The sequence below is a fragment of the Papaver somniferum genome, chromosome 3 (genome assembly GCF_003573695.1).
Source record: "Papaver somniferum cultivar HN1 chromosome 3, ASM357369v1, whole genome shotgun sequence".
Taxonomy (NCBI): Eukaryota; Viridiplantae; Streptophyta; class Magnoliopsida; order Ranunculales; family Papaveraceae; genus Papaver; species Papaver somniferum.
Genome location: NC_039360.1, coordinates 86,710,985 through 86,729,566, shown reverse-complemented (window position 1 = coordinate 86,729,566; position 18,582 = coordinate 86,710,985). Strand labels below are relative to the sequence as shown.

The window sequence follows — 18,582 nt, the reverse complement described above, 5'->3', positions numbered from 1 at the left end:
TAGGTGCAATTAAAGTTTCAACAACCGTTAGTCAATCAAATCAATAATCAAAAACTAAATAACAATACAATTATCTAGTTTCCCACCAACGCTATTTGTAGAGCTTCTTAATCCCACAGAAATCTTTAAACGAGCGGTCGTAAGAGATTTCGCCTAATTAGGGTACATTCCTCTCCGGATAAACGGCTCCACCAGAAACAACAAGAATGAAGTTTGCTAGAAATGCAAACTCAAGTATTTATAGACCAAGGTTTTCTGGACAACAAGGAAATTCCAAAACTGAAAATATTCTCAAGATATTAACATTAAAGTATCTAATTTCAGTTTTCCTATTTTCACTTAAATGTCAGACCATATTTTCCGAAATCTCTCATTGAAAACTTATATTATTAGTGTAGCACATTAAATAATAATATTTTCCAGAGGATATGCTTTAATTGCTGATAATTAAAATATATATTATGAAAATCATAATTAAATGCTTTTCAATATTTCGTTAGAGGATCTCCTTAAGCACCAAGGAATATCTTTGAACAATAAATGATAATAGTTGTGTACATGTTCAAAGGATGTCGACATCTAGAAGTTTCTCTCAGCAAACCCAAATTCCAAGATCACACAAAATATAAAGAGATATGTGAATATTGGAAACTTGGTTTTGCTCCTTGGGATCGGCTGTACCATAACTCACAATGTAAGTTGTGACCGGTTATACCATGCTTCCCAAAATAGGTTGTGAACGGTTACACCATGCTTCCCAAAATAGGTTGTGGCTGGTTACACCTTGCTTCCCAAAGGTAGCTTATGATCGGTTACACCTTACTTCCCGAGTTATCTTATGATTGGTTTCATCTTACTTCCCGAGTTAGCTTGTGATCGGTTACACCTTTATTCCAAAAGTAGATTGTGACCGATTAAAACTAACTTCCCAATGTAGCTTGTGACCGGTTACACCTTGCTCCACAAAGTAGTTTGTGACCGATTACAACTTGCTACACGCTATAGGATATGACCGATTATACCATAATTCTCAACATAAGTTAAAATAACTTCTGCGTTATCATCTTGTATTGGTCATTCAAAAGATATTCAATAAAGAACCAGACCAATCATGATTTCCTTTCGATTCTGAAACAAGTTCGTGTATGTACTTCCTTTATACAAATGTTATAAAACATCGTTTCCTAGGATGAAATCAATACATATAGCTTACACATAATCAAGTAACTAAATACAAAGATTATATTGATGTCGTATTTAAGAAGTTCCAAAAGATAAGCGTTTATACTTCGTAATTCAATAGATTCCTTGACACTTTGATCATAATGATATGACCAAGTCTAATCACTAGAGTATTATGTATGTATATATACAGCTTCGCATGTTATGTTTTTAATATAATACGACTCGAAAGATACGTTAGGAATGGAAACAAGTCAAGTCATTATTACTAACCTCAAGTGGGAGGATGATGTCGTCGTTGCAGTCGTTACTTCTTCTCATTCTTAAGGTCTTCGGAGTAATACTTGTACGTCTCAACATTCCTACACTTTCTAGTATAACCTAAACGAAGTTGACTTGAGTATTTAATCAAGCGACTCTAGATGAGTTTTGATACTAAAATATGACAACCAAACTTGACATACAAACGCTTGGTGGGTTCAACCGAGCTATGCTCTAACATAGGCATATAAAGGAATCAGTAAACCCACTGATAGGGGATTCGTGGGTGGCTAGAATCTTACCTCCCGTACCAGACGGACAACGAATCAATTGTATTCGACTTGGGCCACCGACTCTTATGTTAGTATACGAACCCAAGGTGCAGAGACAGTATCGTAGTTGTCCTTCTTCCCTGCAACAGTTTATGTTTAATATTACCCTTCCATAGGGTTTTAAAAAAATAATGTCCAAAGTCCAAATAATGTCCAAAAAGTCCAAAAAGAAAAAGGAAAATTGTGACGCCCCAAGTACTAAACCTGTTTAGCTAATAGGATTACAACCTAATTGAAGCATAAAATCTAGATTAACAATCTTAAGAGTCTCTACTACATAAGCTAAATCCAAAAACAAACCCATAGACTCTGATATAATATAGATGAAGATCTCTCATGTGATATGAATATAACCATGTGTTGTTTACAGAGAAAGAATACATATATAAAATATAAATAACATCTTCAACTCGCTGAAAACTTTACGCTACAGAAACGATTATCTTCACGTGCGCCTTTTCTTCTGAATACTGAAACTGAAGTGGGAAAGAATGAGCACATCATCCCAAAAAGGGTGCTCAACCAAAACATGTAACTCTCAAGTAATCACTAATATGCTTCACAGTTCTAAATAAGTAGTAATTTAAACATATCATCGTGCATAACATGTGTAAGAGTAATTTCCCAAATACCTTGATATACTATTTCCTCATCTGGGTCATTAACGACATAAATTATGTTATAAAATAAAAAGTAATACTATTTCACTTTACGCGCTAGATAGATATTATATGCACTTCCCATGTTATGTATTGCCTCATCTGGGCTATAAGACTTAGCAAGGAGCTGTGGGGAGACCACAGTCACTCCTCACGGGGATTTCACTCAAACAGACATCAAATTATTCACTCAGCAATAAGCAAGCATCGTAATATATCATTCATGAAAGAATGTTATTCTAAATCCACTTCCTCGGGTATTGCGTACCATAATAACAATATCCGTGAAAGACCACCACCGGATGAATCTACAAAAGTGAAACTAGAACAACTAAAATATGTCATTCAGACCTCACCAAACTCATTAGAGAAAGCGAAAGCAAAATAACTCCAGACTCGAATGATAGCGCCATCCACACAGAGTGCCCATACAAACCATGATTCAAGAACTACCATCATAAGTCCCGAAGGTTTTGCAATCAAGCATAATATGCAAACGAATGGATTCTCACAAGAAATTGTAAAAGGTAATATTCCCTTATATAACGATATTGCCTCATCTGGGCTATAATAAGCATAAACATAAATATAACATTTGGAGAATCCACACAATGCATATTACACAACATACCCAATCATTTACACACAAATATGCTCATAAGAAGTAATGGCACATCATGCTCGCATTAAAAAGAATGTTCAATGATTACAAGAAGGTTACAGAGTTCCCACCTGATTTGATGTCAAGCCACGCCTACCTTGAAATCCACAATCCACTGGTTCATCCTTGGAATCGTTCTGTTAATATAGACTAACTGTTAATCACAGAAGCACTCTAGGAATTAGCCAAAAAACTCATACAAGACTCATAACACAATCTCATACAATCCTCTAGTTATAAGTTAAGTGAACTATCTAATGGTTCTAAGCCCATCTAAGGTTCTACACATATTCATTATCTATCTTTAGCATACAAAGGTTTACTAATTCAATTAGGTTGGTTCTCTATTTTATTAGATATGTCTTATGAATATATACAACTTTGTAGAAGGAACCAAATGCTAATTCGGACCATAAAAGGTCCAATTCATCAAAATATGAAAACTAGTCCTAAGCCCAAGTCCACCTAAATCAACTAATGGTCACTAACGGTCAACGTCCGGTCTAACATAGTCACTAACAATCAACGTCAAGGTTAAGTCAAAGTCCAGGGTCAATAGTTAAGGTCAGGTCAACTGGTTAACTCGGTCAGGACAGGGAAACTTGGTGAGTTGACACCGATTCAACTCAGTCAGCTAATCTAAGTCAAGTAAAACAAATCAGATAACATCTAACTGAAAAGAAAAGAAACTCAAAGCTAAAAACAAATCAGTTACACACACCAATCTAACTATACACAGTTCCATAAGCTACAACTAGCTTCCATTTCCATTTCTAACTATCTTCCAACAGTAACATCATTAACTTCAGTTCTTCTCAACAGATTCATAAACTACTAGTTCTCTTTCTCAACAACACAATCACCCTCCCATGCTGGATTTCACTTCAAACCTGTAAGCCATAATTCCACCATCAGTAGTCATTCCTTGTAAACTCACTCCCTTATTTTGTCAAGGCAACTCAAATGCAGCCAACAACTTCACAACCAATAACCTCAGTGCAACTTCAACATAATCTTCATTTACATCCATATTGCTACTCAAATTCCTGGTCTACAACTATAACTCAGTTCCAAATACCTTCATTCGTTATTATCAGTCTATCCTCTATAATTTGTAGCTTCATTTCTTCTACAACCCACTCAACAACACAACAGTAGACACCCTCTTCTTGTCTCACTGCATCCAATCCATCACAAAAGCACCGTTCTCAGATCAGCATCTCCAACCTTTACCTCATACTCTTACCAGATGCCCTGCCTATGGAACACCAATAGCTTCTTTACCAATAACTTGGATCATAACAGCAACTCCATTTCATCTCAGACCACCCTTGAGCTCCCAATTCCTTGAACTGCAATTCATTCATCTTCTTAATCTTCTTTGAACTTCCTTGAATTTATCTTGCTCGTCCTTCTTTGTATTGTCTGTAACTTCCTTACTGACTCAACTACAATTTCCATTGCATCAACACTGCATCACCTTTACTTCTTTTGTAACCTCGGCCTCAACAACATTTATTCTCTTGCAATTCAAACTGAAACCATTTAACCCTGTCATTCCCTCATCTGCCAGTTCAACTCCATTACTAACTCTAATTCCAACTCAAATGCACCACCAAGCCACCAATTACATTCAAATCCATCAACTTAATTATAAAATGCAACTCCACTGGTAACCATTTCCATAATTCCATCACCACCTGTAAGAATACTTCACCCACCTGAGACACAACTCTCAATTCATCTTCTAAATTCCTCAATTCCTAATTCTTTAACAGATCCACAACCTCAGTTAATACCACCACCATCAACACAAATACCTAACAATCATCCAGAACACTACCAGAAACTCAATACCATTACCTTCTTCAACTGTAATTCAAATTCAGGAACCCTAATTCCAAATTGGGGAAGAACAACACAACCCCTAGTTCTCTATGAAACTAAAATTAAACTCCATAAACCTATCTATACTTCAATTGAAAACAAACCCACGAAATAAAATACCAAACCAAACTCAATTTCATAAAGAAATCAATTAAAACAGAAACCCTAAATTACCTTTTATCGATTCTTCATCAACACCATCTTCTACACTCAAATCCTATAGAACAGGGAATCCCTTTTTCATCTATACATCTCCCTCAACTGATTTACCTCAACAAAAACTCTCACGAAACCTCAATCAATCGCAGAAGAAGAAGAACAGGACGATAGAAGAAGAAAGAAGAAAGAAGAGAAAGGAGAAGAGAAAATGAGTTTCACTCGACACGTTTTGGGTAATAAGGCCAAGAATAATTATTAAGGCGCCCAGGAAATGGATAAGGGCAGCCAGGCGGTTTAGATGTAAAATGATTATTTGTTCTTCGACTGATCTGATGAAATCTTCTTCGTCCGGTATCCGATAGACACGTTCGAGTAATCTAACTCGCATAACTTTTCGAGACCTATCAAGTGTACTAATTTTGTAACTAGATCGTTGTTAGATTAATTTCTACTAATTAACGTTCGTCTCTAATTAATCGAGTCATTAGCGGCTTAGTCGTGTCTTGATCATCACTAGACCAGTCAAATAGCGTTGACGAGCTTGAGGGTCCTTACAAAAATTACAACAAATAATAATAAACCCTGATACAGTTTTCTAAAAATTACAAAATTAAATAAAACTAAAACAAAGTCTTCGTCCTCTTTTTCGTTCTTTTCGCTTTCTTTTTGACTCCAAGTATTTATTCACCAAAATCTTTGGCTCAGTTTATTTCCGTTTTCATTTCAGAACCTTTAATAAAAGAGAAATACCCAAAAAACGTAAAATAGAACAAAAGAATAAAAACCTAAAAAATAGAAGAAGAAAAAAACACCTAAAAGTAAATCTAAAATCCTAAACCTAAAAACAAGTCCGAGTCGCGGCGCCAAAAATTGTTGTAATTTTGAAAGTGGTAATAAGGTTTGTTTATCAGACTTGTGAAGGTTGATTTTTTAGACTTAAATTAGAATAGAAAATTCAAGACAAGGTTATTATCAAGATTATAAAAAGCACTAAGACTCAGGATTCCTACATTAACCAATTGAGTGGTCCAATCTATTCAATATTCATGCAATTTTTTACGTTTAAAGTGATTCTAATATGTTGCAAAAGTAGATTTTTCAAAGTAACAATTGTAAATTGAAAGCATAAAACATAAAAAACCCTAGGCTAAGCATGCTTTATCAAAAGAAATCACAACTGCTCAATTATAATCCTTAAGTCAAATAGGAAAATAACCATAAAAGAAATTGCAAAAATCATTAAAAATAGAAGTATGCCACTTTTCTAGGAACAATGGATTCATCCATCGCCTCAGCTAAGGGGTTCAGCTCATCATATTAAAAACTTTCTCAAAATATTGGTTTATAGCTCAAAAGTTGATTAAAAAGAAGAAAATGTATAAGCAGGGAATCTGCAACGTTTATACGAGTTGCAGGGTTCACTGTTACAGAAACTAATAAAAGACAAGTATCGCAGAATTAATGACAGTTCTGATAAGTCAAATGTTCTTCGTGTTCTTCGGCAGCAACAGAGATGAATTCATTCAACTCTTGATTATTCTTTTTGTGCTCTTTTAAAAGTCCCAGAACTTTGTTCAAACTTGCATGTTATTCCCCGGGACTCGAGCAAACTATTTATACCCTTCAAACAATCTTACAAACCCGATTAATTATCTCTTTTTTTTCCTTCCTTGCAAGTCAAAGCAACAACCTATTTCCTTTTCTAATTCACACGTTGTTGGCCTCTCCCAATCCTTTCAAACTCATTATTAGGTAGATACGAATCTTTGGAAAGCTTATCTGCGATTTAGTCTCCCCGAATCTTCAAAAATCAAGCCAACAGAGACCCGTGACTCCCACACCCTTTGTTTTTCTCTAACTCGAATTCTAGGAAATTCCAGCCCAATCAAACACCTATATCATCTCGGTTTATCCATAACAGGCCCATCCCAAAAGAAATCTGCGATTGAATCTCCTCAAAACCCTTCAAATCTCCAATCCTAATTTTGCCAGTTTAAACCCATTTTTTTCCCGCAAATTTTGAAATTCAAATTTGAGAAGAAGGTGATCTCCCCATATCCGATGCTGGGGGTGTATTTATCACATATCATGGGGGTGTAAATAGTAAATTTCCAGATGCCTTTGTCAATTCTTCCAGATGCCAATAACACATTTCTAGGGTGTCTTTAACACTTTTTGGGGGTGCCTTTAGTAATTTCTCTAGAGGTTCAAATGCTATTTTTCGAGCCAATATTTCCACAAAAGTTTATTTTTCCAAAAACACCTACAAAGACATAAAATACCATAATAAGTACTAATAATATATAGAATTGAGATCAAAATATACACATAAATGCGCCTATCATACAGCTAGGTGTACAAACTACCAGACTCGGACATTGAAGAATACCAACAAATGATAGCTTGTCGATCTAATACGACTAGTGAACCAATTGTCTATCAAAGATAAACAAGATCTAGTTGGATCCCAGCCGATCAAGTTTGTGCACGAAGTTAAATCACAAAGATACGAAACCAATAAGAAATCTTCTTATCTTCAATGTCTCGTTATGTACCTACACAACCAAACTTGATTCCAACTTATGATCGATCACGCACAAAACAGAGTCTGTTAACAATTGATGATCATAAGCAAGGTAGTCAATATCTGTTGTACAGGTCGATATTACAGGTTTTTATCGGATATCGGAAAATACTTATAAGATATCAAAAATATCGGCGATACAAAGACGAAATGATATTATCGGTTGTACAGGCCGATACAGACCGATATATCGGTTTTACTTGTACAACGATAATATCGGTTTCGTGAATAAATTTTTCATCAACATGCATCTAGTCTTTACAGACAAGTACAATGTCAATTGGAGAAGGTAAAAAGCCCTGATATATTTATAATATAAAATCAATGACTATATGGTAAGATATAAGATGGAAACCATATTTAGATTGCAAGGCAGAGAAATATAAAAAATAAATATGAAGGATAATAGAAAAAGATTTACCGGCATAATGTGACAACAATCAGAACGTTGGCTAATAAACCACCTTGTATTTTGGAAATTTGAGATATGTTTATGATTTTATTATTTTTTACTATGGTTTTATAATTATTTGAAATTTTATATCAAATGATGTGTCGCCTGTAAAAACATATATTATCAGTTGTATAGGTGTATAGGACCCGACCGATACGATACCGGTACGCGATATTAACTACCTTGATCATAAGGTACCGTCAGCTCTAAAAACATATTTAAACTACTGTTAATTCCTTGATCTAGTTTGAGTGTCCTTATGTCAAAAGAGAATGCTCTCAAGAATAATCAAACTAGGTGCAATCAAGGTTTAACAACCGTTAGTCAATCAAATCAATAATTAAAAACTAAAATAACAATGCAAATTCTAGTTTATCACTAACGGTAGTATCTAGACGCTTCTTGATCCCAAAGAAGTCTTTAAACTAGAGGACATAAGAAATTCCTCCTAACTAGGTTACTCTCCTCTCCAAAATAGTATTATAAGTATATTCGGCTACATTAATGAAATGAAGTTGTCAGCCTGCCGCAGGATAAGTTTGTAAGAAAAACAAACTTCACTATTTATAAACCAAGGTAGTTTGGACACCAAGGAATTTTCATAACCGAAAATATTCTCAAGATATGTAATAAACACCTATTTTAGGTTTTGTCTAATTCCAACCAATATATCCAACTGTTATATCGAAATCCCTTCTGGATTAAAACTCAATATTATCTAGCATACAAAACCCTTAACTAATATATGTTCCAGAGATATGTTTTGCTTGCTGGAAAAACAAAATTTTTATATTCGAAAATCTTAACAAAAGATTCTTAAACATTTCCGTTAAGGAATATCTTTGAACAATAGAATATAAGATTTCTACACATGTTCAAATTACTCACAATGTCGACATCTTGAACTTTCCTATTTTTCAAACCCAACTTCCATAATCACACAAACCTAAAGTATACATGAGTTCGGAAATAATTTTTTCCATGGGGATCGGTTCTGCTAGAGATCCCTAATTGATAGAGATCGGTTGTGCTAGAGATCCCCAATAGGGATCGGTCCTGCTAGAGATCCTCAACGCATAGGGATCGATCCTGCTATAGATCCCCAATAGGAACCGAACCATTAATCCTTTGATTTTTTTTTTCAACTACGAAACAACTTTCGTAAGTCAACTTCCTTAAACTCATGTAATCAAACAAAGTTTTGTAAGAATGAAATCAATCATAAGTTTGTTGCGCAATCTAGTAACAAGTTATAAAGATTATGTCTATGTCACAATTACGAAGTTCAAAAAATAGACGTTATACTTCGTAATTCAGTATACCTAAGTTGTAAAACAACGTGTATATTATTCCTTGAAACTTTGATCACAATAAGATAATCAAGTCTGTTACACTAGAGTTTCATATATATAACTTCTCATGTTATGTTTTCAATCTAAACGACTTGAAAGTAATGTAGATAGAAACAGAAACAAGTCAGTCTTGTATTACTAACCTCAAGTAGAAGGATGATGTCTTCGTTGATGTTGATACATCTTCAGGTCTTCAAAGTAATACTTGTAAGTCACAATATATCCATACTTCCTATTCTAACCTAACGAAGTTGACTCTGGTAATCTATTCAAGCGACTATGAGTTTTGATGCTAAAATATGACAACTAACCTTGGCATACCAATGATTGGCGGGTTCAACCGAGTAATGCTCTAAAAAAACACCACTACAACTACATAATCCATTCATTTGAATCTTCTTCCGATTTTGATGGCTCACCTGATCTCGATGCCTCATCTGAATTCTCATTCTCTTTCATAATATCTTCTATAACCTCTTTTATAACTTGGGATCTACTTTTACCACGTCCACCACGACCATGTCCAGTTTGATATTTATCACCTTGACCACGTCCACTTTGAATTGGACATTTTTTACCTCCATCTCGTCCACCTCAACCACTTATACCTTTTTTTCTTTCCTTTGGACAACGTCATTTGATTGAACATCCTCATCATATGGAGTACATGATTCATCGTTGGATGAAGGAGGCCTAATCCTCTTGATACCCGTTGGTTGGTCCTCTTCATAAATATGTAAGTAGACCTTTAACTAGATTCCTGAGTACTCTTTGTTGAGTGACCGGTAACATCTCGTGTGCATCAATACTACGGCTCATGTCCTTGACCAAGCACTTAACTTGTTTAACCTTTTTTTTTATATCAAATACACGAATTCTAATATATATATATATATTAAACATAGAGAAACATTAAATTAATCGTATACGTACAACCATGTCATATCTATCCTTCCAGTAACTTTCATCATTCTTTGATGAAGTTGAACTTTATCCCTCTTTTTGGTGTTTCCTCTCTTCCGCATCCATTTTCCACCTAAAGTACTCTTGATTTTATTCCATGTAACCCTTATCCACATCGGAAGTTCCATAACAAGCAATGAGACCACTCATTCTCATTTGGTTTTCGTCTTCAGAGCGAGCATTCCAATAATCGATCGATGGTGATGGTTCATAGGTCAATTTCACATCCTTCTCTCAAAAATGGAGTTTTTAATGCTCAGTTTAAAAAGATATTTTCAGGTACTATTTTCCGGACAATACCAGGTTGACATAGCGTTCTACGAGGATTTGGATGAAACAGAGGTCCATGGTAGGTCGCTACAAATTCTTTATCATTAATTTAATCATCTTCATCAACTCTCAAATAAATATCATCATTGATTGTCAAAGCATCCAACCTTTCCCTCATGTCAACCATTTCTCAATCTTTAGCCTTATGTTGGGTCCCTTCAAAGGGGTATCTTCCTGCCATAGGTTTCTCTAGAGACCAATTGTTATCCCGAGATGGCCTCAAGATTTTAAAATTTTCTTAAGCCCATGACTGCGAAAAAAGTATAAATAAGATACTGCACACAAACCAGTATAAAACCACAAAAAAATTTTTGAATAAGGAAACCAAAAAAATACCTGGAAAAGAGAAACATTCCCTACAATTTATGTTTCACTCTATCTATAAGCTTTGCAAAGACCGTCCATCAAGTAAGAAAGGATGACAGTGCCTCATGAGTACTTCGGTACCTCGTTTGCATTTGGATGAAGACTGGGAGGCTTCAACCGCTGCAAATAATAAGGACTATTCTTATTTTCCGAGAAATCATGGGAAAAGACGGTTCCAAGAGCGTGGAACAAGTAAGCTATAGTTATACGTACACGTCTCGCTCTTGCTTCGCACATCACCACCTTTCCACTTTTACCCTTGGCATCGAAATTCTCAAACTTTTTCCTCAAACAAACCAAGTCAATATTCCTTACAATTTGAGTAGCTTTTCCATCATCTGTTAGATCCATACCTGCTAGTGGTTTGGCTCCGACACCAATCTCAAACTCTTCTTGTGCTTCAACTTTGCCCCACCCAGGACAATGTTTTAATAATACATAAAGATCTTCAAAAAGAATAGAGTTATTGAAACCATCAGATACAACTTTTCCATCCAAGGAGAGACATGTTATTTAGTGAGTATCATTTGGAGTGATGGTCATATTGCCGAACGAGAGTTGAAAATTTATAGTTTCTGGCCAGAATCTTTCAATAAATTCACAAACAGTAACAACACCGTAAGTCCTCCGTAAAATCTCAATTACAGGCCATAACCCCGAAGATTCTACCAAGGATGCCACAACTTGTGTTCTCTATCTAACGACCAAAACTTCTCCCTGCTGGTGCTTCAGTTTCGACACTGGTTTATTGGGATCCTACACAAGTCTTAAAAATGTTGTGTGACAATAAAAAGTCCATAAGTAAATAAAAAAAAATAACATATACAATCTTACAGTTAGATTTATTACTTTTGCAGTACAAGCCATTGCATCCCATGAAGTTTGGTAGCCAGACAAAACGGATTGATCACCTGGTTCACCCCAAGGTCTCCCATTTGCCTTGGGAGGAAAAAGCTGCATATCATCAATAATTTGTCCAGTTGAAGGTTTTGATGGATATTTCTTCTTTACTTTTTACTCCCCCACTTTGCTTTTACCCTTGTCAATAGCAGTAACACTTGTTTCAGACATTTCTTCTTCTTGAATCTCTATATTTGGTTGTTGAGAAACCACAATTGCATGTTTAGGCATATATTCTTCACTTGCTCTACCAATGGTTTTCCACTTGGACACCACTAAGCCGTAACATAATATACGGCTGGAAAAAACAGAATTTCCGAGTCGTAAAACAAATTAACGGCTGGGAAGTTGAACACGATCCAGTCATAACATACCTTACAGTTGGGACCCAAGTGTTACGGCTTGGTTGATTCCTATTATGGTTAGGAATACCTAGCCGTTAACCTAACCGTTGGTTTGGCTAGGAAAAATAGGAAATCAAAATTTCCAGTATGTAGTGACTGACAGTTCTTAGTTTCTCAACAAACTTTAATGACTTACAACTGAGAATACAAAAACTCCGAGCCGTAAATAGTTTCGAAAATCGTAGTTTTTCGAGTCGAACAAAATAACCATACAAAAGCATAAATACATGATGGATCTTTATTTAAAGATGATGAATCTAAATTTGTTGTTTCAGTTTGTTGTTTTTTATTTCTTTTATTGCCTTTGGTCTTTTTCTTTGTCTTCACTATTGTTTATACGAACAGTTTAATCGACGATGAATCTATTTAGAATCGACGATTAACCATCCACGAAACAAGTTGGAGGAGAAGAAGATAGGAAGAAAAATAAGAAAATAAAAAGAAGAGAGACGATGAGGATGACTGATTTAGATTTAGATTTTTTTCTTTCTTGTTCTTAGTTAGACTAGACAAGTTATGATAAAGACAATACAATAATGAGTCAAAAATTTTTGGGGCATTTTCAACGTTTACACTAATTAGGTCCTTCAATTTTACATTTTGACCACTATAATTCAGTGCGACCCCAAATCTACTGGGTTACATCACCAATAATAGGATTCTTAATATAATCTTTATTCTTTCTCTGGTAAGAAAAACACAAAGTCTCACGTATCATTGTTTTCATAATAGATTTTATTTTGGAAACGTAACAGTCTATTATTCTTACCAAAAATAAAAAGTCACAAAGAGAGGACTCCAGATCCTGTCTCCCTATTGAGTGTGCCCTCGGGTCCCTTCGGTTACATGCCGCTGTGTGGCATCAGCTTTCTCTCGGTGTATCCAGATTCTCAGTGGGTAAAGCACTAGAATTGGATCTTGATGCCAAAACCCGGACCGGCCCACCAACGCAGTCTGAGTGAGAAATTTCACTTGTAAGTTTGTAACATCCCAAAGACAAAGAAAGGCATGCAAATACATCACTCGCTCCACTTTTCTCTCTCAATTTTATTATTCTCGCCGTCGGTAGCGTCACTTCATTCAAAACCCATTCTTTTTGTATCTTCAAATTTCTAACTTTTTTTTGTATCATTCCACGTTGATGTCGAATCAAGATTTGTAGGGTTATTCTTTCTTTCTGAGGTAACTTCTTATCTTGTTTTCATTTGTAAATACTTACATACTCGTATGTATTTCTAGAAAATCAAAGCAGTTTTGTAAGTTTAGCTATAAATGCTTCTCATTGTTTGAAATGATTACCATAAATTTCAGATTTTTTTTTTTTTAGGTTAACACACTTTTTTTAGATAAAGCAGTAGTTTTTCTTAATTTGTTTCACTTATCATTTATTACTCAGTGTAGATCCAAGAGTTTGAATTTTTGTAGTTTCTATATTCAGGTAAAGTTAACTCTTTTTAGGGTTTTGGGTACCTCTTCTTTCTCATTTCCTTGATGGGTTTTTGGTTTTCTCAGTTGTTCATGATTCCCCAGTTTTTTCTTTATTTCAGTAAGGGAATCTTTTATCTCTTTACATGATTATTTGATTCATTTTTTTTCTTTGCTGATTTTTTTTTTCTAGGTTAGTGATGGAAACTGGGGGTAATTCCCTTCCATCAGGCCCTGATGGGGTGAAGAGGAAAGTATCATATTTTTATGATCCAGAAGTTGGAAATTACTATTATGGACAAGGTCACCCGATGAAGCCTCATCGCATTAGAATGACCCATGCACTCTTGGCTCATTATGGCTTGCTTCAGAATATGCAAGTCTTAAAGCCTTTTCCTGCTCGAGATAGGGATCTTTGTCGGTTTCATGCGGATGATTATGTTGCTTTTTTAAGAAGTATCACTCCAGAAACCCAGCAGGACCAACTTAGGCAGCTAAAGAGGTTCAATGTTGGTGAAGATTGCCCTGTTTTCGATGGTCTTTATTCTTTCTGTCAGACGTATGCTGGTGGGTCAGTTGGTGGTGCTGTGAAGTTAAACCATGGACTTTGTGATATTGCGATAAATTGGGCAGGTGGGCTTCATCATGCTAAAAAGTGTGAGGCTTCTGGATTCTGTTATGTGAACGATATCGTCTTGTCAATTTTGGAACTTCTCAAAACACACGAGGTTTGTGATTTAAGCTTATTTCTTATTCTAGTTGTTATTCGTGACTATAGGTTATACAGCTCTTAGTCGTTCACTTAAAACTCTAGTACCTTAGTTGTACTAGTCACTGAAGTTTGAACCTCTAACTCGAGGTTGAAACTCATACATATATGTGTACTCCAACTTTGAGAATAAATGAGAGTATCTTATGCTAAAGTCTAGACTAAAACTATGGACTTCAATTAAATTGATTTGGATGTTCCATTAAGAGCGTTTTAGGCAAGTATTGATGATGATTCCTTGAGGAATGTAGTGCATTTCGTATAATAATTAGTTCCATCTATTCTTTGTTTCCGTTTTTATATCTAATCTATATGTATTGTCCATGTCGCAGCGGGTCCTGTATGTGGACATTGATATCCACCACGGAGATGGAGTAGAGGAGGCTTTCTACACAACTGATAGAGTCATGACTGTTTCATTCCACAAATTTGGCGATTATTTTCCAGGCACAGGAGACATACGAGACATTGGACATGGGAAGGGGAAATACTACTCCCTGAATGTACCCCTTGATGACGGGATTGATGATGAGAGCTACCAGAACTTATTCAAACCACTGATGGAGAAAGTGATGGAAATTTTCAGACCTGGAGCCGTGGTTCTTCAATGTGGCGCTGACTCCTTATCTGGTGACAGGTTAGGCTGCTTCAATCTTTCCATCAAAGGTCATGCTGAGTGTGTGAAATACATGAGATCCTTTAATGTGCCATTGCTGCTGCTGGGTGGTGGAGGATATACGATACGTAATGTTGCTCGTTGTTGGTGTTACGAGGTACATATGAAGTTTCAAATTGACGAAAATTTATTTGAGCTGTTTTTATCACTCGTGTGGCCATATTATATATCAGAACACCTTGAAGTTTAAGACTACCCATATTCAACTTCTTCACAGAAGCTGCTATAAATGCTTAATATCAAATGAATATGCTGTTTTTTGTTACTAGTATTGCATTTCAAGTCAGAGAGGAGTTACAACGAGGGTGATTTGAGAGTTTCTTACTTCTTTTTGAATACATCAGCTACAACTTAGCCATCTTACACCTAAATCATGATTAATAAAAGTTTACGAGCATGTGAAAAGTGGTTGGTGTCCACTAACAGCCAATCCTGGTTCGATAACGCAATTCCGGGAGGAATCTCTAAGAGACAATTGTTGTGCCCTTAGCATTATACCACTCAAAATTGAAACTGGAATTGGTTTATCAGCATTCAGTTGATAAGATTGTATGGTTGTCATTTTTGTTACCTATTTTAAATAAATCTTGATGGGCCTCGGCAAGTATCGTGTTTAAACTCCTAGTTGTTTATGTTAATGTGACATTGAGATATGACTTGTTAGAATTGAAGGTTTACACGGTACAAGTTGCTTGGAATTGTGGATTTTTGAAACTTTTTTCTCAAAGGGGCTTATTTAAGCTGGTTGTACTTAGATAGGTGGATAATATTAGTTACGGACAAATGCTAAGCTGTATTACCTTCTTGAACTTAAAGATCAAGTTCTTGTGATGTGGCAGAGATGATTCTTGTATGTTGAATCAAGCTTTTTTGGTTTTTCCAACTCAAGATTTCATTCTTATTATGCATATAAAGTTCATGTTTTTTTTAGCGTTTTGTCTGTCATATTCATAAGCCAATTAGTCACCTGCTATGTGCGTTTACTTGTTCATTTCCTGGGTTATTTGTAGCTTCTAATATTTTTGTATATTGAGAGCAGACAGGAGTCGCACTTGGTGTAGAAATTGAAGACAAGATGCCACAGCATGAATACTATGAGTATTTTGGTCCTGATTATACTCTCCATGTTGCTCCCAGTAATATGGAGAACAAGAACTCACGTCTGATATTGGAAGAGATAAGAGGGAAGCTTCTTGAGAATCTCTCGAAGCTTCGGCATGCACCTAGCATCCAATTTCAGGAACGACCACCCGACACGGAGCTTCCAGAGGTCTATTTTCTGCATCTATTATCTTTATTAAATTTTAGCTGTTACCTCTACATCTCTCCTTCTCTCTGTCTACTATATATCACTGTTTCTGTCTTTTCTGCACTGATAATTATTGAAAGCTTCACCAGTGGATGCATTTCCCCTATAGTTGTTAGCAAATGGGATGTGATACTAAGGGTACAAAAAACATTGTCGTTCAATCAATAAACGTTAGTGTACTTCTTTTGGAAAGGACTATCATTGTTTTTCGAAATAAACTGATTTCCTTTCTGAAGTTGTCGCTGTTTTCTTTCTCGAGTTAGACTCAAAAATTGTTTTTAATAGTGATGTGAGAAGTACAAATATGACTTCTAGTTCCAATGTCTTGATCTTGAAATCTAAGTCATCAAATGCTGAATGCAGGGAGATGAAGATCAAGAGGATGCAGATGAGAGATGGGGTCCTGATTCTGACATGGAAGTTGATGACGAGCGGTACTTTTCTTATGTCTTTTCCTTGTTTTGCTGTGAGGTGATCTAAAAATCTCTTTTCTACCGGCTGTTAACATTTTGGTTCTGCTTACAGTAAGCCTCTGGCAAACAACTCACAACCTGCAAGAGTGAAGAGAGAAGTCGACGAACCTGAAGTTAAAGAGATGGTATTTCCTGTTCCTGATCTCAAATCTGATTCACTGCATGTAAACTTATCAATAATCAGATAGTAGACAATGTTACTCATGTAGGGTCATTTTTCACCAAATTAGGTTTTATTCTTAAAATTAGTAAGGGAGTGTTTTGCTGTACAAGTAACAGATTAAAAACATCATAACAATCATATGAAAGAGTTTGAAATGAGTAAATGGTTTATTTATATTTGGGTGCCACTGATAATGCATCTCATCTTGTAGGAGGATCAGAAAGTTGCAGTTGAGCAAGTCAAAGGCGTGGAAACAAAAGCTGAAGAAAACTCAGGCTCTAAGGTGAATTTTCTAAATACACACCTTCACAAAGCAAAAAATGGTTCAAGATGCCATATCCCCACTTGGTTGAAAATCAAAACACAGTCACCAGAGTGACAATATAATGCAAACATGTTGTCGTAGTCTTACCAGTTCGTCTGGACTAACAGGCTAAAGGGTGCCTACCAGAATAGAATACCACTGCATCGAAAACCAAGTATGCTCATTCCTCCACCCTAACTTTGTTCTGCTTGTGTGGTTCTCATTTTCAGGCTCCAGATGCAGTTCCTATGTCAATAGATGAACCAACACCTGTGAAAGTCGAACAAGAAAACATGACCAAGCCATCTGACCAGTCTGCTCAGATGTACCCCAAACCATAAACAGTAGAACGTTAATTTACCAATGGTAACAGCAACAGTACGTTGATCTGTAAATCTATCAATGAGCTATATTTATGTTGGGTTGTCTTTTGTTTATTATTTTTCTTTGCTTCTTTTTGCCAGGTGGGTTTAGTCACTTTTGTGCTTAATTTTTGCTCATGTACATGTAATGCTTAACTAATATGGTAAGGTGAGGTGAGAGACCCCAAACCCACCAACTTTTTCTAGTTTTATTTGTTGATAGTGAGTTTCTCCCTCTGTTACGAGATGCATTAATTCTGGAGTTCGACTCCCGACATTTTTAACTTATTGGGCACATTAATGAAAGGAAACTTCCACAGTGATATTGGATATCTGACTAATGGTGAAACTATTCAGTTTTGTTTAGTTTGTGTGAAATATATTCTTCTTCACCACGGAACTGTTTGATTCTTTTTTTAGTTTCAGTCTGTATTGATTTTGCTGTTGCAAGTATGAAAATGGTTTACAGGGCCTTTGTCAAACCCTTGCTATCCTTGTGTACCTAAGTCAAGAATGTGTTGGATTTTACATGTGTTAATATGTAGCGGAGAATTGCTCACGATTTTTGAACTCATATCACTGGTATTATCAACACCAAGAGACCTTA

The 18,582-nt window shown here is 35.7% G+C and overlaps 1 protein-coding gene and 1 long non-coding RNA gene across 4 annotated transcripts; one reads left to right on the top strand and one right to left on the bottom strand.

Annotated features, from left to right (window-relative positions):
• Positions 1–1,896: 1,896 nt before the first annotated feature.
• LOC113356732 lies at positions 1,897–5,415 on the bottom strand. The gene is made up of 3 exons (XR_003363141.1): positions 5,157–5,415; positions 3,167–3,232; positions 1,897–2,251 (listed from the first exon to the last, which is right to left on the bottom strand). It is a non-coding gene; the product is annotated as an uncharacterized LOC113356732 (long non-coding RNA).
• Positions 5,416–13,505: 8,090 nt separating this feature from the next.
• On the top strand, positions 13,506–18,305 carry LOC113356731 (histone deacetylase 19-like). 3 transcript variants are annotated; one of them, XM_026599942.1, is made up of 9 exons: positions 13,506–13,676; positions 14,113–14,647; positions 15,021–15,461; positions 16,404–16,634; positions 17,037–17,107; positions 17,199–17,271; positions 17,521–17,592; positions 17,844–17,979; positions 18,078–18,305. In XM_026599942.1, exons 2-8 carry the CDS (start codon positions 14,120–14,122, stop codon positions 17,952–17,954), a joined length of 1,527 nt encoding a protein of 508 aa, XP_026455727.1. In that variant the 5' UTR covers positions 13,506–13,676; positions 14,113–14,119; the 3' UTR covers positions 17,955–17,979; positions 18,078–18,305. The 3 variants fall into 3 exon arrangements, with proteins under 3 accessions (XP_026455727.1, XP_026455725.1, XP_026455726.1); XM_026599940.1 differs by having other exon boundaries at positions 17,844–18,305; XM_026599941.1 differs by lacking the exon at positions 13,506–13,676 and adding an exon at positions 13,793–13,932 and having other exon boundaries at positions 17,844–18,305.
• Positions 18,306–18,582: the final 277 nt, after the last annotated feature.